Source organism: Anopheles bellator, chromosome 2 (genome assembly GCF_943735745.2).
Source record: "Anopheles bellator chromosome 2, idAnoBellAS_SP24_06.2, whole genome shotgun sequence".
Taxonomy (NCBI): domain Eukaryota; kingdom Metazoa; phylum Arthropoda; class Insecta; order Diptera; family Culicidae; genus Anopheles; species Anopheles bellator.
Window position 1 is genome coordinate 24,313,418 of NC_071286.1, and position 25,002 is coordinate 24,338,419.

The 25,002-nt window shown below is 50.3% G+C and overlaps 5 protein-coding genes across 6 annotated transcripts; 3 read left to right on the forward strand and 2 right to left on the reverse strand.

Moving 5' to 3' along the window:
* Positions 1-9: 9 nt before the first annotated feature.
* LOC131208916 (regulator of chromosome condensation) lies at positions 10-3,693 on the reverse strand. Its single transcript, XM_058201857.1, has 4 exons — positions 3,241-3,693; positions 2,789-3,162; positions 824-1,636; positions 10-708 (listed from the first exon to the last, which is right to left on the reverse strand). Exons 1-4 carry the CDS (start codon positions 3,317-3,319, stop codon positions 541-543), a joined length of 1,434 nt encoding a protein of 477 aa, XP_058057840.1. The 5' UTR covers positions 3,320-3,693; the 3' UTR covers positions 10-540.
* A 569-nt stretch (positions 3,694-4,262) lies between these two features.
* Positions 4,263-4,880, forward strand: LOC131207236 (RNA-binding protein 48). Its single transcript, XM_058199846.1, has one exon. It carries the CDS (start codon positions 4,263-4,265, stop codon positions 4,878-4,880), a length of 618 nt encoding a protein of 205 aa, XP_058055829.1.
* An 86-nt stretch (positions 4,881-4,966) lies between these two features.
* LOC131210430 (uncharacterized) lies at positions 4,967-7,389 on the forward strand. The gene is made up of 3 exons (XM_058203679.1): positions 4,967-4,984; positions 5,075-5,296; positions 5,364-7,389. The coding sequence occupies exons 1-3, from the start codon at positions 4,967-4,969 to the stop codon at positions 7,209-7,211; spliced, it is 2,088 nt and encodes a 695-aa protein (XP_058059662.1). The 3' UTR covers positions 7,212-7,389.
* Positions 7,390-7,630: 241 nt separating this feature from the next.
* On the reverse strand, positions 7,631-10,227 carry LOC131209551 (uncharacterized). 2 transcript variants are annotated; one of them, XM_058202643.1, is made up of 5 exons: positions 10,099-10,227; positions 9,555-9,775; positions 8,701-8,842; positions 8,375-8,583; positions 7,631-8,288 (listed from the first exon to the last, which is right to left on the reverse strand). In XM_058202643.1, exons 1-5 carry the CDS (start codon positions 10,152-10,154, stop codon positions 8,155-8,157), a joined length of 762 nt encoding a protein of 253 aa, XP_058058626.1. In that variant the 5' UTR covers positions 10,155-10,227; the 3' UTR covers positions 7,631-8,154. The 2 variants fall into 2 exon arrangements, with proteins under 2 accessions (XP_058058626.1, XP_058058625.1); XM_058202642.1 differs by having other exon boundaries at positions 8,375-8,586.
* A 4,809-nt stretch (positions 10,228-15,036) lies between these two features.
* On the forward strand, positions 15,037-22,616 carry LOC131207238 (uncharacterized). Its single transcript, XM_058199847.1, has 4 exons — positions 15,037-15,145; positions 18,777-18,992; positions 19,059-21,512; positions 21,584-22,616. Exons 1-4 carry the CDS (start codon positions 15,037-15,039, stop codon positions 21,823-21,825), a joined length of 3,021 nt encoding a protein of 1,006 aa, XP_058055830.1. The 3' UTR covers positions 21,826-22,616.
* The last annotated feature ends 2,386 nt before the right edge of the window (positions 22,617-25,002 follow it).

Genomic DNA, 25,002 nt, shown 5'->3' on the forward strand with positions numbered 1-25,002 from the left:
ATTGTTCACTTAGCTTTATTCATTTCCTTATTCATAGTCAATCAGAATCAGTCCTTGTATTTCAATTTCAAACTAAAATGTTACTCTCGAAAGGGTAAACAGATGATACTCCCAATGGTATGCTTAACGCTTTCTAACAAAAGCATTTTTTTAAATTATTCTTTAATTCGCGTATGGCGAAATACCGACAAAAGAATGTGTTGACTGAAAGCAACGACAAGGCCCGGAAGTTGAAATTAAAGAGAAAAAACAAAAACAAAACAATAATACGGTCCACATAGCTGAAAGAATGAAGGGACTAATAGAACATTAACTACTACAGATCGTTGTAAGTATCGTAGCTTACTTTCCGGGCCGCACACACGAGAATCAAGTTCGTAAACCCCAACGGAAAACAAGCAACGCGATAAATAACGGCATGGCGCATTCATAATCTATCTATCAACATTAAACTGTGTGTGGGCGTAAATTTATGTGTAATATTTGTAGGTTTGCTGCTGATGCTGCTGCTGACGAACAGTCTCCGTGTGGTTCGTAACCCTACAATTTTCGCTTCCTTCCAGCGAGAGTAGGTTTGGGACCACCAGTGGGAGCGCTGGCTGTCGTTTCGCCATTCTTCTTCGTAGTAGTGTTGCTGCTGCTGCTGCTGCCATTTGTCTGTCCGGAATGTTCCACCGCTTTGCTAGCAGAGGGTTTTGTTTTTTCAGGCTGCAAGTATCGAAGGAGAGGCAAACAGTAAGCAAATGAAAATGAAATCAGATAATTTTCAGAATTATATAATCAGATCATTAGTTTTTATAAGTCAACCTGAGAGAATACGTACCACGGCAGGTTTTTCTTGAACCAAGAAGAGACTGTGCTGACCGCCTCCCGACACCTTTAGCATCACCTTTCCCTGTACCTGTTGGCTGGTGAGTAGCACGGGACTGTCTTCGTCCTCTTCTTTGCCGGTACCGAGCTGGTTACTCGATCCCATGCCCCATGCGTACACTTCGCCTTTGTCCGTGATGGCAAACGAGGTGGTTTCACCGCAACTGACACTGACCACCTTTCGATCCGCTCCACCAAGTCGTTCGATCGGTGTGAGGCTTGTTGCATCCTGCTCTACCGCGCCCAAGCCCAGTCGACCATACTCCTTGCGACCAATCACGTACACTTTGCCATCGTCTTTCAGTGCAATCGTATGGTGTTGACCTCCGGCAATGTGTTCCACGTTCATGAAGCTCGTCATTTCCGGCACGTAGACCGGTTTGGTTTCACTACGTTTGATACCGAGCTGGCAGTAATTGTTTAACCCAAATGCATATATCCGCGCGGTCTGCGGTTCTCTGAAGAAGGTACAGTACGTGGTGGCCCAGATGGCATCGGCAACGACCGCTTTGCCGCGCCGCGTTACAATGCCCGGCTTCAGTAGCTGCGTTTTGCCGCGCCGCGATTCTCCCGACGCCGCGCGAGACGAAATGCGACCCAGTTGTCCCTGCTCCGCACATCCGACAGTGTAGATGTTGCCACCATCGGATAGTAGAACCAGATGGTCACTGCCAGACGCTATGTCAACCCACTGTTGATCGGGCAGAACTTCGATCGGGAGCCGCTTGTTTCCTTCCAGCGTGAGGCCCATATTACCGTGGGAATCCTTGTGAAAATTAGGCGTGTTCGAATGTGCAGAAGAGCAAAAAAATAACACACGATCGGTTAGTAAATTTCCTACTACACACACCCATCAATTTCCGTTTCTGAAATGCACAAGCACTTTCAAATTCTGTAAGCACCAAGATTGCAAATTTTGTTTTCCAAACTCCGGTTATCATTGATCGAATCCGGTCAAGATCAAGACAAGATAAATTGGTTGTGACATGCCGTTCAATTTTGCAATCGGTAGATCGCATGCACGAAAAAGACGAGCTAGTGATAGATTAGTCTGAATTGAGTTCTACTAGAACCGACTCTTGAGCCGGCTTCTGGCAGCTCGCAAATTTGACTCAAATTGCTGGCAATCCGCTGTTTTCAATCAGCGACTGCTGCGGAAGCCGAGACCACCCATCACCAAACGGATGCATCACCCATCGGCCGGGCGACCGCCGGATGACCATCATCCGGGTGGATTCATCAGGTGAACCCCGGGCAACCAACAGGCAGCCGCTGCATCATCCGACAACCGATGCATTGCTGGTAGCGAACGCTCCGATCACAGAGCTGCCTTGCTGAGGCATATTCGCGTGCCTTTTCTCAGACCTTCCCGAAGCATACAAAACCAGAGTAACCAGGTACTCGTACGGGTGCTCCAAGTGCGAGATTACCACTAGCTGGGTAGTACGTGCAGCAACCGTCCTTTTGCGATCGAACGCGCCACGTCACAACGAACATCGTTATTTCCGTGAGTTAGGGAAGAAGGTAAATCCTTTCGATGGGTACAGGTAAGCAACGGCACACAGACGAGGGGAGAATTTAAAAGGCGATTGATTACCCCAGTGCACAAAACAGGACCGTGAGAACGAACAGGCTCGCGAGGGGTAGAAGAAGGGAGTGAAAAGAATGCACGATCATTTGGGAATAGGAAAAGCGAACCTTTAAATTGACCGACCCTCCATCTTACCGGCTCCGCTTGAAGTTCCCTCGAAAGACAACCAGCTGTCGCTTTGCCGTCACCCTCGTGAAGCGCTCGTCAAACAACGCCAAAATACACAAATTGAAAACTTCTTCCCAGCTGACGGACCAAGGAGGCGACGACGGTCGAAAAAGTTCGAATTTCAAACGTGCGGCACTGGGAAGGATCTTTGGAACTTACCCGAAATGAGCCCCACGCGAAAACGCGACCATCCTCCAGTAGGCAGGCTGAATGTGAGTCACCTCCGGAAATTTTTACACAGGGGCCAGGTAGGTCGATTGCTTTCGGTTCAAACTCGGAACCTTCTTCGGACGTGTCCCTGCCGAGAGCTCCTTCGTCATTGCAACCGAACGAGTAAACCTTACCCGCCGCGGTTAGGCAGAGACTGTGCATTCCACCGGCCCTAATGTCGACGACATCCGCCACGCTTGCCACGACAGCCGGTCGCGTTTTTTCCATCACATCCTCCCCGAGCCCAAGCTGGCCAACCTCGCCTTGGCCACAGACGAGCAATTTTCCCGATGCTGTGGGTCGTCTTGCCAGCAATAGTTCCACTGTTGATAGGAAAAGTATAACAAGAACCAGGATGCATGAACTGAAGCAACTCTTTCTTTTAAGCTTCTGCTACTTACGCCGCCGTTTCAACCGCATTTTTTTCGCCGGACCTTGGCCATTTTCTTTGCTTTCGGTTTTCGCTTTCCCGCGCTCCATGTTGTCGTCTATTTGGGGTGAGGGATAAAAATATCTATTCCGTATCACTGGCACTGATGTTAATTTCGATTCAAGTGTGATCACACCACACCGCGCACACAGTTGGCTATTATATTTTAGGTTATAGATCCGCACACACTCGGCTGCACGACTACATTACACTTCAAAAGTTACTGCGATTTTTCCTTGCGAAGGTGTGCAAGTTTTTCTTCGTAACTGCCACCACCAAATGGCAGAATGGGACTGAGACGATGCGTGGTTCAGTATCGCCACTTTTGTACTCAAAAATCCTCAGGTAATCCTTAAGAATTTTGGGACCACTTATCACTACCCAAAGGAATCTGGCCCGCTGGTTGCACGTTCTTCCTATTCCATCCGGCGTTCGGCGAAGCAGTGACGGATGATTTTGCCGCTTCTGCCCGCATAGCTATAAACGGTTCCTACGTTTTTATGGCAATCAAACTCCGCTCTGTTGGCAGCCGTGTGCACCCGTTGATCGGAGAGCATTCAAATGTTCTGGACATTTTATGAACTGCATGTCAAGGGTAAAAGCATTTATTTTGTGAGAAAATCGATAAATCCAGAATCATTTGCTGCTGGTAGTAGAACGTCACAAATTAAACATAAATTTAACATACAGAACTGCGTCCTAAAGAGCCACTGATCGATTCAAAAAGTACCATTCACGTGGACATCACTTTCTATGTTTTAAGACAAATGACGGCTTGAAATTGAAAGCTCTCTATTAAAATTCAGACCCTTTCTCGTCATTATTGCCGCCATAATATGTTGTGTGTTTTTCCTAAAACAGCATTTCACACAACCCTGTGTATTAGAACCGTCAATTTTGCAGTCCATTGTTTCAAACAAAACGTAAATAAACTTCACCTCCACCGGTTTCACATCCGCGACCGCACCAGGCGATAACAGCGTAGGACCCGGCATGAGTAGCGCTCGTGAGAATCCTTCCCTCCCAGCCGTAGTCGATCATCATATTCGGCAGACGTATTGCCAAAATCGCCCACTTTACCGTCGATCGCGCCAGCTGACCGCCGTCCGTGTCTACTCGGTGGCCAACGAGTCGCGGCATTTGCTCGTTTTCGGCGTACCGCAGATCGATTTGCTCCGGGAGCTGCGCCAAGAGTTTGCTCGGATCGGAAAGCTTGAAACGGTCGAGAACATCACAGCTATCTGGCAGCAGCACCGTGACAACGGCGAATCTGATACGCTCACCCTCGAACCATTCACCGATGTATTTCACGTTTGTTTCGTGAAGCTCGAAAAGGCTCGGCAAGCGAAGCGGTCGCTCGATGCGCGCAACTTTTACGGTGGCGTTCTGCACATTTCCTACGCACCCGAGCGGGAAACGGTGGCCGAAGTGCGCGCCAAGCTGTCACAGCGAAGGTCAGAGGTGCGGTACCGCACAAAGGGTGGCCGGCTAAAGACAAAGCCGAAGCAGGCGCCATCACTCGATCCTGTTGGTGGTGTTGGTGATCGTCGGCCCGGTATTCGATCGGGCAATGCCATACCACATCACAGACAAGCAGGACGACGGCCTTGACGATAGTGTATGTTAATCGTTGCTCAGTGTCCTCAGTCAATTGACCGCTTGGCGGCCATCAGTCAAACAGGCCCGTTTAGATAAATATGATTATTCCGGTCGAGGTAAGATTGCTGAAAAGGATTTCTTCGCTCACGTTTCGGTGGTTCATTGTTCCGAAATCTTAATTTCGGTTGCGTTTTTCTCATGCTTAGGTACAATGCCGCACTTGTGCGCAGGTGTTTTGCTGTGCCAAGTGCCGCCACAAGCACGAAGAAGCCAACCACCAGGAGGCGGCCATGATACGCAAAATTTGCTACATCTGCAACCAGCGCCCGTTCCCGCTACGGAAGGACACCAAAATCACAACGAACAACGTGCTGATCGCGCACATCCTGCAGGAACACATGCCGCTGCGTTGCAACCGCTGCACGAAGGTAAAGATCAGAGCATCTTTTTCGAGTTGGAACGAATGTGAACGACGGTCCTTGGTTTTCGTTTTAGGTTTTCTACTCTTTGCACGATTTGCAGCAGCTAAGCAAATGCTTCATGCTGTGCCCGAACAGCAGTGAAGGCGAGTGTTTCTTGGAGGGTAGCCTACCTGCTGTCGAGGCCAGAGTATCGCTTCCAGCGCCGGACGAAAATAAGGAAAATTTAAGTGTAAACGTAGATCAGGGCCTGGGGAAAACCGAAAACAAACGGCAAGCGGGCAATGTAGCTCGCCGAAGAAGTGTCCCGTTGTCGGTGGAATTGCAATCGTTGCAGGAGTCGCAAGAAATAATCGAAGAGGTGGATGAGGCACTGCTTACGCCGCTGACCAAGATAAATTTGCGGTGGAAACGCAAAAGTCGCCAAAGTTTTGAAAGCATGCTCTCGACGTCCGGAAACAACAATAGTTCGGCTTCGTCGTCTTCTACATCGGACTTGCTGAAACTGAACGATGTACCGGCGCCGGGAGTAGTCCCACGGCCTAAGCTGGTACGCAGCACCAGCACTCCGATGTACCAGTGGCAACTGATGCCGATGGTGAAGCTACCGAACGAATCGTACACGGCCACGATGGGCCAAATGTCCAGCATTCACTGTAGCACCGAAAGTGAGGCGGACAGTCGATCGGACGATATGGGCGTTTCTCCGCCACCACCACCTGCACCCAGCTCGGCAGATGAACTGGACAAGGTGCGTGCCATCATACGCAATCGCTCGAAGGTGGCGGCCACACCACTTCGGCAGGTGATGTCCAAGAGCATCCAACGGGCGATCGCGCAGCACACGACCGGAGCGTACTCGAAGATGCTGCAGCCCGGTACGCAGCGCAAAATGAGTTTCAACTCGACGATGAGTAGCACAGGTGCCAACAATAGCTCGGTTGGTTCACCGACCCCGGATCCGCTCGATCTGCGAACCACTCCGGTGCTGAAACGGGAAAGCAACGTGTCGAGTGCGAAACTAACGAAGGCATTCTCAATAGACGTAGGGCGATCACTGCAGGACACTGCCAGCACCATCGATTCGGAGTACTATGAAGCGCACCGTGATCTGGATTCGCTACGTGCGAACGAATCGGCCGACCGGGAAAATAGGGAAAATCAACAAAAACTGTACTCCGAAGGGCAGCTCGGGCTTGGGAAAGATGACACGGCACAATCTACCGTTAGCTATCTGCGAACACCGAAATCGTCCGGAGCGGTGCTCAAAAAGGTGATCTCTTTCCACACCTTGAACGATAGCAAGGCGGACGAAGCAGGTGATGTGTGGGGTACACCGTGCTCGATGGAGTTCGTACCCCCGCGAAGCTACAGCTGCTCCGTTATCGGTCTCGGCAATATCTTTCAAGCGGAAGACCACGCAAGTGACACAATTTCGGATGAAGTGTTCTACCCGGCGGCGACAGCGCAACGGATGGGTCGGTTGAAAAAAAAGGAACAAGAAACCGAAGGTAAACAGGTTGCCGTTAACGGTGGCGGCAGCAAGCTGTGGTCCATCGTTTCGAACGTTATTCGCTTGGCATCGCGCAGTGACGTGCAGGAGGAACTGGCCACGCCCGGTGCACCATCCATTGGTGGGGGACTTGTGCAGCGAGCGGTCTCGTTTGCCGACTATCTCAAGACCCGATACAGCGGCAGGACGTCTTCGTCTGGTTCGGACGAGTATCGAGTGCCGAAAGAATCGAGCGGTAAAAAACGCCGGCGGGCGGCATCCGTTGTCTCGCGCACCACTTTCGCTCCGGCCACGATGGCCATACCAATGGCCGCGAAGATGAGCTGCAGTCCGGCCGCGAAACGGAAGCGTATTCAGTCCCGCCAACCAATCCATCGGTTGCGTCCCGGTAGCGATAGTGGAAGCAGTTGAAAAGTATCACCTAATCAAGCCAGAGGTCAAAGGTGTGATCCCAGTTTCGCTCTTAATGCCTAGAATTAGATAATTTCTCTGATTACTTTTTTTGTAACTTTAAGGGAAGAATGTAACTGACGTGCCATCAGCGTGAGTTGGCGAGCTGTGTAAATTCCAAATAAATGTTCTCTTTAATTCGAAACGTAAAACCGGGTTTAGATCGGAAAGGTAAATTAGGGTTATACAGGAGAAAGATGAAAATGCCCAAGGCATCTGTAAACGATCAATGGCATTACAGCAGTGAAATGGCCTGTTGTGCTGATTGCCCATCCCTGATAAACCGTTTCCATTGCCCATTTCTTCGCGGATTACAAGAGCAAAACACCGTAATTCTGATGACTAAGACATTCACCAGCCACTTTATTCTGTATCAGCAAGCGTATCCCTCGTATCGTTCCACTATCACCTTTACAGTTTCGTTTCATTTTGTTACGCTCAAAGAATCGTTTTCGGGATTTTAAGTGAAGAACGATAGTACCTACTTTAGATGAATCGTACAATTTTACACTAAGAGTATGAGAGACAGTTCAACCAAAAAAAAACAAGGAACAACGTTCATCGCTGTTCGAAGATGCATAAAGCCATGAATGGTCAGTTGAAATAATTTAAAAATTGGGTTCAACGTGTATACTGCTTTGCAAGTTGGAAAGAGTTTGAATTTAACGCATAATCAGCAAATACTAAAACTTTTATGTGATCCAGTTTCATTTCTAAAATAAATTATAAAACAAAACAATCGCAAAGTATCGGTAACTACATTGCACGTATAAACTTTCTTGGCTTTACATTGTTGTACAGGAGCGTGTTACTAATGCTCCGTGTAAGAAAGCCAGCGGACAGTGACCGACAAGACTAGAAAATAGACGGAAGACGTGAAAAAACGTTCTACGATTCTGGTGGCTTAAATCAGATGCGGTGGAGGCCCACAACCGAGGCTCTCCGATGAACCGAGCGCCAGCGATGTCAGTATAGTACGCCGCCCCGGGTGGACACCCAGGTTTTCCCAGTTGATCCACGACAGTCGAGCGGTTAAGTCTGCAAACATAGAGAACGGAATGAGTTTTGCCGTCAATTAACGATCGTTCGGGAGATCCATTTTGGTAGCGAATCGGAGAACGTACCGCTAGTGTTCCAGTGGGCACGGTCTGCCTTGATTTCCCCCCGAAGACACTTCTCGACGTACGTCAGTGGGTCGTAATCGGCTTCCAGGACTTCACGGAGCAGCGCGATGTAAGCGATGGCCAGACGCAACGTGTCGATCTTGCTGAGCCGCTTCTCGTACGGGAACGTCGGCACGTGCACCCGCAGCTCGTCGAACGCTGAGTTAATGCTGCTATTAGGAGGACAGCCAGAGGGAACAAAACAGGCGTACATCATTATGGGACACTCGTTCCGGGGGGGTTCGCAACGCTGAAGAGCGGCAGAAGATCAAGAAAACACAACGTACCCATTTGGCGCGGAACGCATCATGCGCTTCCGTTCGCGGACGTTTGTCTGCTGGCGCTGTATTTTATACGGTGGCGGATTGTACGGATGGCTCATGGTGGTGGACAGCGATGGGCTAGGTGGTGTCGAAGAGTCCAGACATTCTGCGGACACGGACGCAGAACCATGCAACTGATAAGTATGGTAGCTTCAAAGGGTTTCGTAGCATCTTTTTGGCACGTAAAACGTGTATCGAGCAAATGATCGCACTTTAAGTCAGATCGTACAAGTCTTACGCACAAGGACTTAAGCAGGTCTTAATAACCGATTGCGACGAGTTAATTGGTAAGTTGTTAATGGGCACCTAAGTACAGGATCTATTAGAGCTGAGCAAGGGCGCCGTGGGCCGATGCGTTAAAATTGGTATTCAGAGACTGATGTGCCGACAGTGTGATATCCAATCCGCTTCGAGTCATTAATCTAAGTTATTGGCGGAGCTAATTTTCTTACGGAAGTAACCCCAACAAGGACTTCGATTTATGTTGGAGTAGCGAAGCATTCTCTGCCGTTCAATGGGCCTTTTAATTATTTATGTAATAAACGTTATGGCTTTAAATACGCTCTACAAAACACTGATGAGAATGTTTCTTCCTGTATTTTGTAGTTGTAAAATTTGTCCTTTAATACATTTGGCAGTGATCGATCTGTGTGAACCTTAACTTTGTTCTCTGTGAACCATCCATACTATTTATGCAAGGGTAATTCCTTAGAATGTTAAATGGAATACTAAACCTCTGTTCTTAACTATATAAATGCTTCTTGTCGCAAAACCAAAACCAACCCGAACTTAAGTTATCTGCCCTGTTATTCACTTACCGTTATGATGCAGATACTGGTGCTGCATCTGACGCAAACTGTTCGAGTTAAGTCTCAGATTGGGTGGACTGCTACTGTGGCCAGCGTGGCCAACAGCCACCCCAACCCCAGAACCGGCACCATTCCCGGCCACCGTGCCGAGCTGATGGTGGTTTGCGTAAACGCACGACGGCAAATCGGCCATCAGCTCATCATCAAAGCCGTGAAACCCGTGGAGGCCACTGTTGTACCCAGTGTTTCCGGTGGCCGTTAGTACGTCCATCGCAGCAAGAATGGAAGAAATCGGAAAACAATCGAGTTGAGCCGCGAGTATACGATCCTTCTGTTCGGTGCGGCACAGGGGTCACAACATCCAAACGGGGAAGGTTCACACACTACAGCCACTACGTCCCACCGGTTCTCGCCGGAACCGCGGTAAGAAGCGGATTCGGGGTGAATTTACTCCAAGCTCCGAGGAGGGCTAGCGGGAAGCTTGGAAGAGCTTGGGGTGATGGTGGAACGCAAAATGTACAAAACGTCGGGCCACAGCTAGTCCAATGCCAACCTCAGTGGTGGCGACGACGAAGAATCCGGCAGCTGAGAACGACAGATTTTATCCATATTCCAACGGAACAGCACACTTCTCACAACGGTTCTCACGGTTCGAGTAGTTCCGCGACTAAACTGTCCCGGGTTTCGATTAAAACGGAACTGCAACGCCAACCCCGGATGAGCGGTGCTCTTATATAGATTTTTCCGAGGGGAAGCAGCGGGACCAGGGTGTCCCTTCACAGGACTTCGTCTGCGCATGTTTCGTCCTTTGGCTCCTCCCATTGCACAGGATTCGGCCGGGAGGACTGTGCGCAATGGCTGCCGACGGATGTTAAACAATGGTAGAATGCCACAACAATCTTTAAAAAAAGCAGCCCGAATTAAAGCACTTAAGATACATAAAAAGAGACAAACATAGCATTTTAAGCAGATTGTCCATTTTAAGGGAAGTGCAACCTCAGGAGGAAACAAAAGATTTTTATTGAATGCAAGGTAGTTTAAAAGTATGCCTAATTCACAAAAGTATGTGTGTCCACAAATGGTTTGGTTTATTAAAACACTAACACTTTTGATGCGATCTTTTGTTTGCCTTGTCAAAGATATTAATGAAAATGCAAGTGACCACGCTTTTTCTACTCAAATTTGTCTAAGACCCGGCCGTGAGACATGAGTTTCAGGATTGTATTTTTTTGTGCTACTGGATTAAGGAACAGTAAATGGAGGCTACGAATTTTCATAACGACTTCATTTACGATAATATATTATGCATAATAATTTGTTACAATAATGTTTAGGCAATGTATTTTGCAAATAATCTATTTCAATCCCGTTTGTTCGCATGTTTGAATGAATTCAATTCAGTGTTAGGCAACGTTCTCAGGTCAACCAACTAACGATTAGAAAGAACTTGTCTTGTCCATCACCAAATAAAGTATTACTGTTTTGTAAATGTTACTGAAACGAAACGGCAGGTTTTCATTGTTTCATACTAAACAGGCATCAAACGGTTTATATTCAAAAATCGCTTGTTGCAACCTCTAAAATTGTGTTATATGTTATACACGCATGTAGTATCACATCTTTTTTTACTTTGATTTTGTCGCGTTTCCAGCTCTCTGATCAATCTCTCGAGCTACTGTTTACTTTCTTTGATACGAAAAAATTACGTTTGCTTGAGCCTTATTAGTCACTTTGCTTAGGCACTGTTGGTCACTTAGATCAGCGCGCGATCGACGACGATCCGATCGATGGTTGTCATCAGGCTATTGACTATATTAGACAACATTCGATGATAATCTCAGTGGATTATTTACCACGTTTCACGTGTGCTTGGCGCGTGGACAAAACCCCCACAAACCGCAAGGCAGCATGCCATGAGTCTCGCCGCTTCGACCGTCCACGTGGCTAAATTGAAGAAATGTCGGTTCAATTCGTCGGCTCGCGATTGCCATCGAACAACGGGCCGTGACTCATGCGGAAGAATGTAAGGGATCTGGTTTATTTTAAGTTGTCTTCCCATTTTCCATCCAACCTGTTTTTCCACAGTTTACCGGGAATCCCGCCACTCGCCGACCCGTGCGCCGCGTGTTCTGAGCTTTCAGCGAGCGCGCGAAGAATGCGCGAAGCTTACAAAGAGCGCGCTGCCGTCGCGCGCGCGAAGCGAAGAAGCTTTTCCAGTCGCGCCAATGCAAGACTCGCCGACGCCGCCGTCTAGCTCTTGGCTGCTGAGTGACGTCATAGGTGCGCAGGTGTATTAAAAGCGTTGGACCGCGCAGATCACCCGTTAGTCGATCGCGGTTGCTCGTCCTTCGCTGGTTCCACGAGCAGGCGAGCGGTTTTCGCAAAGTCCTCGAGCTGTTTTCGTGACCAGCCAACGGTTTTTCGCGCGTGAATTGGAGGTGAGCGAAAACGAGGCGTAGATTTTGCGGGCACGGCCAACAAATTGGTGCCTGAGAGCGGCGGTAACCCCACCAAATTGAAAGTGAGTGATCAGCTGTCATGCTTTAGTTCCGTAAATGTGTCGTGAAGCGTGTTTACCCGTGTGTCCGGCAGATAATGGGTGCCGTGCAATTAGAGGTTTAAATCCATCTGACCCTCCGATGCTTTTGGAACGTTTCCACCAGGACGGAGCCCACCCACCCTTGGTCCCATATCTGCCCGCGGGAGCTGCACCGTTGATAGTGTGCTTGCGGCAACGTCTGTGATAAGTCAAGAAATATGCAGAAAGTGAAGACGATTCAGACGGACCGTTTCCGTAATTAAGTAGTTGCCGCTTATCAACGAGATTGCCCCATGTCCGTTTGCACGTGGATGATGGTGGTTCAGGTGTTGGAAACGTGAATAGTTAATGGCGGCTGGGAATTTTAAGTCCCAAGTGAAGTGGTAGTTTGTAAATTGCGAAACGCAAAATTGGTTCATTCAACTCAAACACGGACCTCGGTTAGCTTCGTACGTAGCGCTTTGTTTAACTTCGTTTAGTCTAATAAACGGAGAATGCAATTTGAAAGTCAGCAAACGTAAAGTTGCAAAAGAAATGCACGTCCGGTTGTTGGCGAAGTCCAACGGTCCACTGCTAAGCGGATTCCACGTGCTTCGATGGGGCTGTTAAACCAACCCCTCTATCTGTCGACGGGTGGACAGGGTGCCGTCTGAAGTGATCGGCACGTAGACCGAGAGATTGTGTGTGTTCAGGCAGCTTCAAGTCAGAAATCCTAAACCAAAGATTAAGATAAAAATAGTACCTTGTTTCTGGCGCCGAGCGACGCCCATTTGGCATGGCTAGTTAGTGTATTGGTTCTGGTGCTACATTTTTCAAATGCTTTCACCTGACGCTCGACCGGGCCGGCAAACACTTCGGACCGGATTCGTACCGGAAAAAAGAGAATAAACCGCTTAAATGCCCGTGTCTCGCCCGTATCAGTCCGTGCGGAACCAGCGTGAGGCTCTTGTGTGGACAGCGTTTAGCCATCGGACCGAAACCGGAAGGAAGCGAACGTTGAGAAGCTTGTCTGAGACCAAAAGTTCCGTGTTCCGTATGGTGGCATTGAGATTACACGATTGAGATTGGACGATGACATTGCCAATGAACTTTTCTTTGGTTTTATTTGCATCTCAGTATCGACTTGATTCTGTATTTCCCGATTTAACTCAAAAAAAAAAAACAGATGTAATTTGTTTGGGGCTGCGTAGATATTTCGGTACCCAGAGGCAAACACCAACCAAGCGACGAATGCATACCGAGTAAACAATAGGGGCTGTAATATAGGGGTTGCGAAATATCACACCAAGCATTGCGTCGACTTTGGTCGAAAGGGCTGCTGGGTCTCCGCAGCCTCTGGCCTCCATTTCGGCGAATCCTTGAAGTTGCCAACCGAAAAGATGTGCAAAGAAATACAAAAGGCATTACAATGAAAGGCGAATTGATTAGATGCTAGTGCGAAGCAGAAGGAGAGTGAAAGAGAGGTACCAATCTAACACATTGACAGGCTGGTTTTCGGGGTGTCCTGGCCCGAATTCGGTGCTATAGGATTACTCGATAACTCGTTCCCATTGCGTGAAGGTTGCGATAGTTGTCCACATTACGGTAAACAGCATCATTACACCGCGCTCCAAGGTGGATTGTGGACCCACCAAAAACAGAGTGTTACAGAAAGCAGCGGAACGAGAGCGAGCGAGAGAGAGAGTGATTTGGGTAGAACCGGGGAAGAGTTCAATGCTCGGTTTTGGTGCGATGCAATGATTCTGTCATAGAGATACTGCCACTGACTTGCTGATGATGACGGATCGGTAAGAAGATTGTCCAAGGCAGAGATTCATCTGAAGGGCGACGTGCACATCAACACGCGGCCCAACCGCCACTAGGTCAAGTACCCTCGTGAGGGCTGGCGCCATAGACTCCAGCATCATTATGTAATCTTTTATGTAACTCTGTGTGTCAAATGGCCCTGGTTCGATTCAGCTGTGCTAATTGTCGTCGACGCTAAACGCTTGTTTGCGGTGGAATCGATCTGATGGAATATGGAGAAACAGATTGCGGAGGATGATATTGGTCACTGTCTGGATTTGGCGCCTTTCGACGGAGGACAACGATGTGATAAGATGATGAACTGTTATTGTAGATCCATTTGGTGTTTTGAAAACTTGTTCGGTACAAACGAAAGCCTACGAAACACGTTATCGTCTTCGTTCAGAAAAGACTCGACGAACGGGCGAGCCGAGCCTGGATTCCGATGGCGGCCCAGTGCTCCATGTTCAGCCGTTCCGATGCAATGCTCCAATTACGAGCTGCTTCATCTAACCACTGCTGTTCGGTGTTGTAAGCTCTCTCTCCGTATCACTCCCTATCATCGCCGATTTTATCAGCGACTACGTACAGGCCAGCCGGCGAGAGTGTTTAAGATGATTCTGTTAATCACGTGTAGGACGGCGTAGTAAGAAAAAAGAAAAATGGCAAGGGGCCCCCGAGGCGCTGATACCGTTAGGAGCTGAGAAGCTCCGTTACGACCGTTGAACGTTGAATGAAATCAGGTTGACCGGTGCAACTGCCTGGAGTATGATGCACCGGGTTTAGCAGCATCATCGATCGTTATTTTATGCAAATTTCCTTGCGATGGTTACAATCGCTGTAGTTGAGTTGAGTGAAGTGCCACCAGCGACAATGAAAGTTGTGTCTTAATATAATACTACACGCATCTGAGCTTCCGGAACATTATTCACACCGCTTAAAGGTCATTTTCGCTTATCGCCAAACTGTTTTTGTTTCTTCTTGCGCTTCCGTGCCCAGGTTGACGTAAAATGTTGTGATACACCCAGAATGGGCGAATAGTATGATGTGGCATAATTTTATCATCCCAGCCCAGGGTGGTGATAGACAGCATCATTAGCGAGGAAGACTTGGTCGGAGATAACTCTTGCTCGGTGGAAGTATAAATCGTGACGAATGCAACACAACATGCCGCCAAATAGTCGAAGCGGACAGCGTACGGCAGCGATCGGCCTGTCACTGGCCACGATCCTGGCACTGATGGTCCGCATCTGCCACGGACAAACCATTGCCTCAGGTGAGTACGACTGCAACAGAGATCGATCCTGGGGATACTGACCTGATACTGACCAAATTCTTTCCGGCTAAACTTTGTCAGGTGTTAATGTGAGTGCTAATTCAGCTATTCGTAGTCTTGCTCAAGAAGATTTCAGCACACGTTTGTCAAACAAACCTCGGACCTGTAAGGCGGAAGAACTTAAGAAGAAGCTTCCCGGTGACGGGCGCTCTCGATTATCTTCGCCGGCCGCGCTAAACTGGTTTTGCGCGATGTTGACGGTGGTTTTTGCGTACAATTCTTCCTGTTTTGGGGGAATTCGGGATTCAGAAATCACGGCGTGCGTCATTCCCCGTGACTTCGTCGATCACATCTTCAGCCAGACGGGGTCATTAAGGGAATACCCGCGGCACAGATGTCGCAGTAACAAACCTCACCAGCGAATGATCTTCGTTTGCTGATTGCACTGGTTGAAACCCCCACGGCTGAACCCACTCGACGCAAAAGGAAGTCTCGATGGCGTTCGAGTGTTTTTAGTCTGACACAATCAAGTTTACTATTTCGGATAAGCCTAAGTGGGAACGTAATCGAAAGAAGCAACAAACGACTGCGAACCGGTTCTAGCCCCGGTCGTAGTTGCAGGAAGTTTGACAAACCTCCGCCCGGTAGTTTTACCGGTTTTCTTGGCCTTGGAGGGGAGTCCGATTTCCCGCCGCAGAAGAAGCGCCGCAGCAAGAACCGACGGGGGGGCCAGTAAACTTTCACTACGTTCTAGTACCTGGCGGGCTGACCGAGACAGCCCCGTCACAGCTCGGTGGCGACAGTTGAGTTTATGTGGCGAATTTGTATCGTGATTCACGCATAATCGCGCCGCCATCCTCGAGTCGAAGTGACGAAGTCGAGCGAGGAAGTAGCGCTCGGGTGTGATTAAAGGCTGTAATTAAGCCGCGCTAATCGAATCCTCACTTTGAAAAGGGAAACGATCGATCGACAAGCTGTAAGTGGGCCGGATCGGTGTGTTAATAGCAACAGTGGCACTCGGAAGGCGTGCAGGCTGTTAAGTGGTTTGTTTGGATTTCCCCAAACGGACACGAATTGGATCGATCGCAGGCGCGGAATGGTACTTCGGGCACCGGCAGACATCGCGTGTAATCCGGATATCGATTTATGAACTGTGTTTGGTTCGGTAGAACTGGAACGAGAGAATCGTTGAGGACAGAAATGCCGGGGGTCCTTTTGTGCAAGTTGCCATTAATTTACCGTGCCGCGGGTGAGAATAGACAATCGGACCCGTTAATGAGCGGCCAGGAGGTTAGTGTGTTTCTCACCGAAAAGTCCCAGCGACCCAGTGGCCAGTGAGGGCCACCTGATGACGAATCGCGCCACTCTGATGGACATCTCGATCGTTGTGTAGGCCGGGGACTTGGAGCGTCCACTCGACGAGGTAGCGCAGTCATTAAAAACTTTTATTGTCGATGATGGATGAGCCTCGTCGGGCCGGGCCGTTTCATTAGCGCTCGAGAGGGCACTCCGAACAAAGCCTAATCATCGTCTCGCGTCGCGCGGTGCGGATGTGAAGGTTAGGTTATCTGCACGAAAAGTCCGGGCCGTTCACGGCCAAGGTCATTCGGGGAAGCGAAAGAGACGGTCGATCTTGTGGTACTACCGAGACGGCGGCAACGAAGCTCTACGATCGTGCGTGCCAACGGTGGACGGTGATCGGAGTTCACACGCCAAACGTGATCAGCGGGGTGCGATCTACGAAACGAGACCTAAACGCGATCGAGCTATCGCGATCGTGTGAACTTACGTAACACGCACGACACGGCGGCCACAGCCTCTGAGACCCGTTAGCTTTCCGAGCTCGAATGGCGCTGGAATTGAACCCATCGCAGCCCGTGTGCCCGGAGAGCACACCTGATCAATGAGTCCTGCCCGGCGAACTATTATAAGATCATCATCGGTCGGGGGTCTTATCGTGCTAGATCCTGGATAACCGTGTGAGAGGCTGTCTGACTTGCGCCGTATTACTCAATGTGTTCCCATCGGATGATATGTGTTGGGCGGAGTTGAGATGATGGAATTAGGCGTATTCTGCAACTAATTGATCATTACATTCAACGATGTTTTAAACTAATACAGTGAGTGATAGGAATCGGAGAGTAACAAATGGATGCGAGAAAGAGCAGTCTCAATAAAATATGAGTAATATGGTAAAATAGCTTCGATCAGCGATCAGCATTCTAGCAGGCGGCTGATCATCTATTTGGTGATATTTCTCATCATTTTTCAATCGTATTTTTTGCTAATTTCAAGTCATTGTGCTTAAAACTCTAGTCGCGATAAAACAAAACTTTAAAAATAGATAGAAGGATGTTTCAGTAACTTAATTGGTAATTTTAATCGTTAAAATTAATTTCAGATGATGCATTTAATCGTAAGCTGTTCGATTAAATTCTGTTTTAAAAATGCTTTTCCGGCTTCTGGCGAGAATGGCACTACTTTGTATTGGCATGGCACCAATTATAAACGATGAAACACGAGCGATTGGTGACGGGAGAAACGGCCACTAATGGGCGATGAGTGTCACACGACGAGGGCTGCCTCTGTCGCGATCTTTAAAGCCGTTCACGGAGGTGCAACGAAGGTGCTGCCCACGATACACACTATCTGGATTGATTTGAATTCCGCTCATTGGCAGCATTTGCATCCATCAGGGCACATGGCAACAGCTCCGTGGTGGCGGAGGACGTTCGGTTTCAGGCTCGGTTACACCTGGGCCTTCATTTCGTTCGCCGCCGTTTTGCCCTTACGAAGCACGAAATAATCCACATTGCACGATGGCCCTGGGAGCGATGCAACCTGCGCCGGTGCCTCCGGTGCTTTTGGGTTGCACTTAATTCCGGCGCATTGCCGCTTCGCGATTTCACGAACCAAATTTCGCTCCACCAAGGACGAGCACGGGAAAATGTAAGAGCCGCGGGTTTAATCGGAGAACAGCCCGGGGACAGGATGAACTGTGGGCTGTTCGCTATCGATCAAGTGTCCCCATGATGTGGCTGACGCGAACCTTCCTATGGTCACGTCGTTCGCACATGAAGGCCAAACATTAATCATTCATTCTCATACAATGAATGATGCGATTTTCGGCGTGACTTATTGTCCTCCTGGAATATTAACTAACGTCCTTCAGGCGCGTTATCGGCATGCGACCAGATGTGTACACCTTGACAGCGGCGGCTGATCGGCAGTTAGTGACGCGTTGCTTGACACACATTTCAGTGTTCCGGTTGCTGGGTCCAGGTGCTCGTCGAGGCGGCAACTCCAGTGGCCCGTGCATATAAATTAGCTCCCATTCCGGAACCAGCTGTTTCGTGGAATATGATTACACGCTACGATATTACCGCGGCCGCCAGAAGCTAGTCTAATGGCTCGTTCTAATTTCCACCACCAGACACCGCACTGATACGCGGATGTAGATTAATTGCCTACGAATGGGTTGAGCGACTACGGAGTGACCCTCGATCGATGCAACAAGCGAACTCAACTGAAAACCAGATTCCATTATTTTAAAATTGAACCAAGTTTAACGGAGAATTTTCCAACAAAAGTAGCTCTATTGAACTGATCAACTTTGTGTCTCGATTTGTAGATTGTGACATCAGCAAGTGCAAACCGTTGTCCAATATATCGGAGGTTTCCCTCGAACCCGGCCAGCGAATTCGCCGAGAGTTGGACACGTGCTGTGAGGTGCTGCGTCTGTTCTGCGACCCTGCCAGCTGTCCACCGGCCGTAGATTTTTGTGACTCCGCACGAACTATCCGACCGACGGCGGTCCAGGGAAGATGCTGTACCCTTCATCGTTGTGGTGAGTGGACCTCAGTCCTTCTCCCCAGTGGTCCTAGAGGCTCTAAGAACCTTTGCTTTCCCACAGATAACCACTGCGAAGTGATGGGCCACGATGGAGTGTCCACGAGTAGGTTCGTCGGCGACAAGTGGTTCCACATGGTGAACGGGACGACGTGCGTGAACTACGAATGTTTGCGGAATGAGGCGAACGAAACGTTTGTCAACTCCATTGCGATACCGTGTAACAGCGTCTGTCCGGAGGGTTTCGAGCCACTGCTCAGTGATCAGCACTGCTGTCCCCAGTGCGTTCAGGCGCAGTGCAAGTTCGACGATCGGCTCTACCGGGAGCGCGAATCCTGGCAGAGCCCCGACGGGTGTCTGGTGTACCGTTGCGTGAGGGAGAACGGGTTCCTCTCGATCAGCTCCAGTCGGAAACGGTGTCCACCGGTGGTCGGGTGCCCGGAGGAGAGCATCGTCGACAGTGGCTGCTGTAGGGTGTGTAACCAAACAACGCATGAGGCACCTGGGACGACACCCGTGCCTGACTCGTCGGAGGAAGAACGCGCCGAAATCGATTACTTTAGTGAGCAAACGTACCGAGATCATCCGTGTCGGCGGGAGTGCACGTTGGGACGCAAGCCCGAGACCTGCCACTATCGCTTCCGGCTCGAGTGGTACCGGACGCTCAGCAAGGCGTGCTACAACTGCCCGTACAATGCGACCGACTGCGACCGGCCACACTGCGTGGCGGGTGACGGGGTGCGGCGGAACGTGGCCGTCGTCAACCGGATGATGCCCGGGCCGGCGATCGACGTGTGCGAGAACGACCTCATCGTGGTGGACGTGGAGAACCATCTGATGGGCGAAAGCACCACCATCCACTGGCACGGACTGCACCAGCGCCGCACGCCGTACATGGACGGGGTGCCGCACGTCTCCCAGTGTCCGATCAGCCCGGGGACCACCTTCCGGTACACGTTCCGGGCGGACAACCCCGGCACGCACTTCTGGCACTCGCACACCGGCATGCAGCGGGGCGATGGGGCCTTCGGGGCGCTGATCATACGCAAGGACAACGACGTGCACGAACTGCTGTACGACCTCGACCTACCGGAGCACGTGATCACGGTGCAGGACTGGGGCCACGAGCAGGGTGTTTCCCTGTTTGCGTCCCACCACCACTCGACGGGCGACAATAAGCCTCCGAACTTGCTGATCAACGGTCGCGGGAAGTACTTCCAGAGATTTCCCAAGCCCGTGGCCACCAGTACGTTGGCTCCGCCTTCAACAACCACTCCCGTGGAGGTCACAACTAACGAGGAGGTGGTCGAGGATTCGACAACGGAAGCCGACACAACGACGACGACGATGACTGTCGATGTGGCCGAGGATGAAACGGAACTGCTGCAGGCCAGCAGTGGCAATGGGCTGAAAATGGTCCTGAGACCCCCGACGGAGGTTCATCGGCGGACCAAGCGACAGTCACGGACCGTCAACTTCAACGCCATCGTTGTGCCCGAATCGCGCCACATCCCGCTGGCGGTGTTCCGCGTGGACAAGGGCCGACGCTACCGCTTCCGACTGATCAACGCCGAGTTCCTGAACTGCCCGGTGGAGCTGTCGATCGAGAACCACCACATCACGGTGATCGCGTCGGACGGGTTTGGGATTCAGCCGGTCGAAGATCTCGGCTCGTTCGTCAGCTACGCCGGTGAGCGGTTCGATTTCGTGGTGAAAGCGAACCAACCGATCGGCAACTACCTGATCCGATTCCGGGGGCTGATGGATTGTGACGAGCGGTTTACGTCGGCGTACCAGTTCGCGGTGTTGCGCTACCGGGGAGCACCCGAGGACCGGGAGTACGAGTCGTGGCCACCGTACGACTACGAGGCTCCGGGGCTGCAGCTTAACTCGCTGAACGCTGGCCCCGGCGCGGAGAACGTGATCACGATCGCGGAAACCAACGCGATCCAGCAGGAGGATCTGCTGTTGCTACGCAACGAGACGGACTACAAGTTCTACGTCTACTACGACTTCTACGGCAAGGATAACCCGCACTTCCACGTGCCGAACCTGTACGGGTTCGGGCAGGTGGTCAACAACACGAACCGGCTGTACACGCCGCAGCTGAACCACATCTCGATGCGGATGCCACCGGTACCGTTCCTGCCCGGCAAGGACCGGCTCGACGAGGCCACGTTCTGCAACGAGACGAGCCTGCGGCGGCAGGGCCGCGACTGTCGGCGCGAGTTCTGCGAGTGCAGCCACGTGGTGCAGATTCCGCTCCACTCGACCGTCGAGATGGTCATGGTCGACGAGGGCCTCACGTTCGACGCGAACCACCCGTTCCATCTGCACGGGCACGCCTTCCGGGTGGTGGGCATGGATCGCGTCAGCCGCAACACCACGATCGAGGACATTCGGCGCATGGACGAGCGCGGGCTGCTTCGGAGGCGGTTCAAGCGGGCCCCGCTCAAGGACACGGTCACGATCCCGGACGGTGGCTACACCATCATTCGCTTCATCGCCAACAATCCCGGTAGGTGTCCGTGATGCGTCCTGGGCCAGTTCGCTCAATCTAATCGCTCCTTTTCCTCGGCCTCGGCGCAGGTTACTGGCTGTTTCACTGTCACATCGAGTTTCACGCCGAAATCGGGATGTCGCTGGTGCTGAAGGTGGGCGATCGGTCGGAGATGAAGCCGCCACCGGCCAACTTCCCCACGTGTCACGACTACAAACCCGAGCTCGGCCAGCTCGGCGGAGGGGCTCGGCCGACGGTGTACTCTGGCCACTGGCTGCCGGTGCTGCTGTCCGTGTTCCTGGCTGCCAAACTGTCGGCCGTCGGCGCGTGAGCGAACGGAGGCCGACATTTGTGATAGGATGTGATGAAGCGAGTATTATTGAGTGCACGCCCGGCCACGGACGGGTACCTGTTAACTTATGACTCATTTTCTAGTGCGTAAGATACGGAGTAAGGCTCAAGCGGAAGCAAAGCGGCTCACTGTACAAAAAGTCGAGAGATGTGTCCACGTTTATGGTGTATGGACGCAGGAATAAAGTGAACAGGAAAGAGTCCCCAAGTAGCGCGGTGCGTTCGGTGTCCTTCCCGTCGACAGCGAATCGGCAGGACACTTTCGTCTGCTTTTGACACGCCCATTCCCATTCGCTGTTGCCACCGTCGTCAACGTCAACCTCCTGCGGAGAGGAAGCGTCCTGCGGCAAGTGTGAGGCGAGACCGTTGGCCGGGAAAAAGGGTGTTCCGGAAGCACACCGTCGCAGGTTGCGGATGCGACCCCACAACCAGCAACCGCCGGCTGGGGCCAGGCAAACTGGCTAGCCGGCGATGAAACCATTACCGGCAACAATGGTTGCTGCCCACATCCACTCGGTCTAGTGCTGCTGAAGGGTGCTTCTGAGAATGATGGTTAATCGATACGTACCAGATCTAAAGCAACGCACCCCAAGTTTGGGTTGCGGTAGCCCGCATGCGCTGTCCGCCGGTGCACTGCAGGAATCCATTGCAGATGTGAATAAACGGGAAGCGATGAAGCTGCGGTGGCGTCCAAGTTTTTGCTGACTTCATTCGGTTCGTAATAACGCTACATAAAGTGTTTAAAGATGGTAAATTTAATGAAGGTTTATCCGTAGAACCTTTTGATCCTTTTGATAAACGAAATTTGGTGTTGAACAATCTTTTCTCTGTAAAGTCAAACCTTCTTCGTACCAGTACCAATTTTGCAAGAAATTGTTTAGTTTGGGCATCGAGCAACAACTCGCCATCTGATACTTTGCGTTTCACAAATTCTCATTTCTGTACCAAATTTGCTAAGGATTTTTTTACATTGACATTATAAAGAACGCAAACGTATCTCCGTATCGTATTTCCGTACAAGTTCTTTCGTATTTCCGTAAGTGCTCAACAGTCTTGTATAATTTATTACTATGGTTTGGTTTACCGTTTCAGGATTTTTGGGCAACCGCAAGCAACTGACCGCGAGAAACTTTTAATGATTTGTTTGATTTTGCAGCTCCGAAAATGTTGTTTGATTGATCTCAAAGAATCCTACAAGTTTCAACTTTCGTAGGCAAGAAATGATAGAAAGAAATGAAGAAAGAAAGAAAGAAAGTGCATGACAATGATTAAATAATAATTGAATAGGAATCATTAAAGTTCATTTTCACCACTCCAAATAGTTTGAAAAGGGTTAACAGTTTCCTAAGTAATAGAACACAGTAAGAGAGCCAGAAGCAAAAGAAAGTTCCACACCATTCCCACGTTCGAGAGCCGCGGCACTCCGACCATGCTCATTGCTAATCGCAGCCAATTGCACAGACCCCGTCATCGACTCCAGCTCATTTGCATTCGAATGGGCTGGAGCCTGGTACAACCGAAGGCAATCAACGCAGTCACACGTTGTGGTTGCATTGTGCGAAGCAGCTTTTCTCCGCGCACCAGAAAGCTAATCCTCCCGAGCTCGGAAAAGAGTTTTCCACGCGCACTGTTCGTGTGTCCTGTCAATCATTTCCGGGTCTGGTGAACATCATTATCAGTGGATAAATACCGTTCCCGGCGTTCGCCAGGAAGTTGTTTCCGGAGTGGCCAACAATTAAAACCGCGATAACATATTTGACCCCTGAGTTCCCCCTGTTGCCGAACCCCGAACGCCCGAGAAAACGAAAACATTATAAATATAATATTAAATGCAAATAAAAATAAATCCTAATCCAATTGAAGCTGCTCGGCGCGAAGGTCCCGGTTGCTGGTTTCCTGGTCGGCGCAAGGGGGTATAAGCCGGAACGGAAACGCTGCCCGTCAGCACCCTTAGGGTCTGTTTTTCCGGAAATTGATTTCACACAATCCAAACACACACCCGCGGGCACGCGGTGGTCGTGTCGGTGGTTGGCAGGTACCCCCCCCGGTGGGTTTAGATAGATTTTTATCGCCTCAAGCGTTTAAATACAACAATTTTCCTGCGCCGTGTGGCGGGTCGACAAAGTCGCGTGCTTCCCACGTGGCCGGGTCGGGAAAGAAGGTCGGTTGAAAGAGGTCCTGTCGTCGATGCCGGCCGAGGGTGGGCGAACATTTGTTTTGCACTTCAGCGACAATTTATTGAGGTGGCGCCTCTTGAGTGTGGCAACAGGGAAAACCCATCGTAAGGATGAGATGCCTTTGGTTTTGATAGATAAAATTAGATTTAGACATTAAATAATAAATTTAATGCATATGTATTCCGGGCGTTTCGAAAGGCATATAAATCGACCAGAAGGAACTCTTAACATTTCATTATATTACTGAGTTTTACATACGTTTTTAACTTCAACCGGTCGCAGACATTTATGCAGCTCATACTAGTTCTCACCAAACAACCATTGCTTGAGAAAGGTGCATCCACAAATTAAGAGAAATCTAGAGCAGCCGGAAAACCCCGGAAACAAATCCGAGCCCTAACACCTTGGTCCACCGAGCAGCCACCAAAGCCTTTCGGCCTCGTCGTCGAACCTTCAGCCCGGCCACGCGCGCTCTCACGTGTCGCTCGCGGGACCGAATCGCGACGCACACGCGACCACCGCCCTGCTATTGACATTGCTAATTTTTTGAAGTACCCCATAATTTATCGAACATCTCCCCGCACCCCGCACGAGACCCGTTAGAATGGAAGCTCCGGACTCGGCAATCCTGTAGCACTTTGAAGGACCCTGCTGGCGGTGACATTCCGGGGACGGTAGAGACGATTTGGAAATGACCCGTCGGCAATCGAGGCGTGCCTGGTACGAAAGTGGCGGTTTCAAGTTTGCCTCATCCGGAAGAGGGACGGCATCAGTCCTTCGTTCGCTTCCCGAAAGGTACCGCCGCAGACGGCACCCTCGGCGCCGGTACCCTCTCCCCGGTGGCGATGACAGATTCCGATATGGATATAATCCCCTTTCGCCGGGGCTCGTTTCGGATTTTAGTTTTGTTTTGATGACTTCAATTAGGTTGGGTCGCCGTGACAAACAATAATAATGTGTGGGAAAGTTGGCCAGAACGG

Bases quoted from the DNA above. Each gene is read 5' to 3' on its own strand.
- LOC131210430 (XM_058203679.1), top strand. The intron at 5,297-5,363 runs GTAAAGATCAGA...TTTTCGTTTTAG, and splicing joins GTTGCAACCGCTGCACGAAG to GTTTTCTACTCTTTGCACGA.
- LOC131208916 (XM_058201857.1), bottom strand. From the start codon at position 3,319: ATGGAGCGCGGGAAAGCGAAAACCGAAAGCAAAGAAAATGGCCAAGGT. The intron at 3,163-3,240 runs GTAAGTAGCAGA...TCCTATCAACAG, and splicing joins AATGCGGTTGAAACGGCGGC to TGGAACTATTGCTGGCAAGA. The intron at 709-823 runs GTACGTATTCTC...CGATACTTGCAG, and splicing joins TTCAAGAAAAACCTGCCGTG to CCTGAAAAAACAAAACCCTC.
- LOC131207236 (XM_058199846.1), top strand. From the start codon at position 4,263: ATGAGTAGCGCTCGTGAGAATCCTTCCCTCCCAGCCGTAGTCGATCAT.
- LOC131207238 (XM_058199847.1), top strand. From the start codon at position 15,037: ATGCCGCCAAATAGTCGAAGCGGACAGCGTACGGCAGCGATCGGCCTG. The intron at 15,146-18,776 runs GTGAGTACGACT...CTCGATTTGTAG, and splicing joins CGGACAAACCATTGCCTCAG to ATTGTGACATCAGCAAGTGC. The intron at 21,513-21,583 runs GTAGGTGTCCGT...GCCTCGGCGCAG, and splicing joins CTTCATCGCCAACAATCCCG to GTTACTGGCTGTTTCACTGT.
- LOC131209551 (XM_058202642.1), bottom strand. From the start codon at position 10,154: ATGGATAAAATCTGTCGTTCTCAGCTGCCGGATTCTTCGTCGTCGCCA. The intron at 9,776-10,098 runs GTTGGCATTGGA...TGGGTACAACAG, and splicing joins TCGTCGTCGCCACCACTGAG to TGGCCTCCACGGGTTTCACG. The intron at 8,843-9,554 runs GTAAGTGAATAA...CCGTGTCCGCAG, and splicing joins CCAGTATCTGCATCATAACG to AATGTCTGGACTCTTCGACA.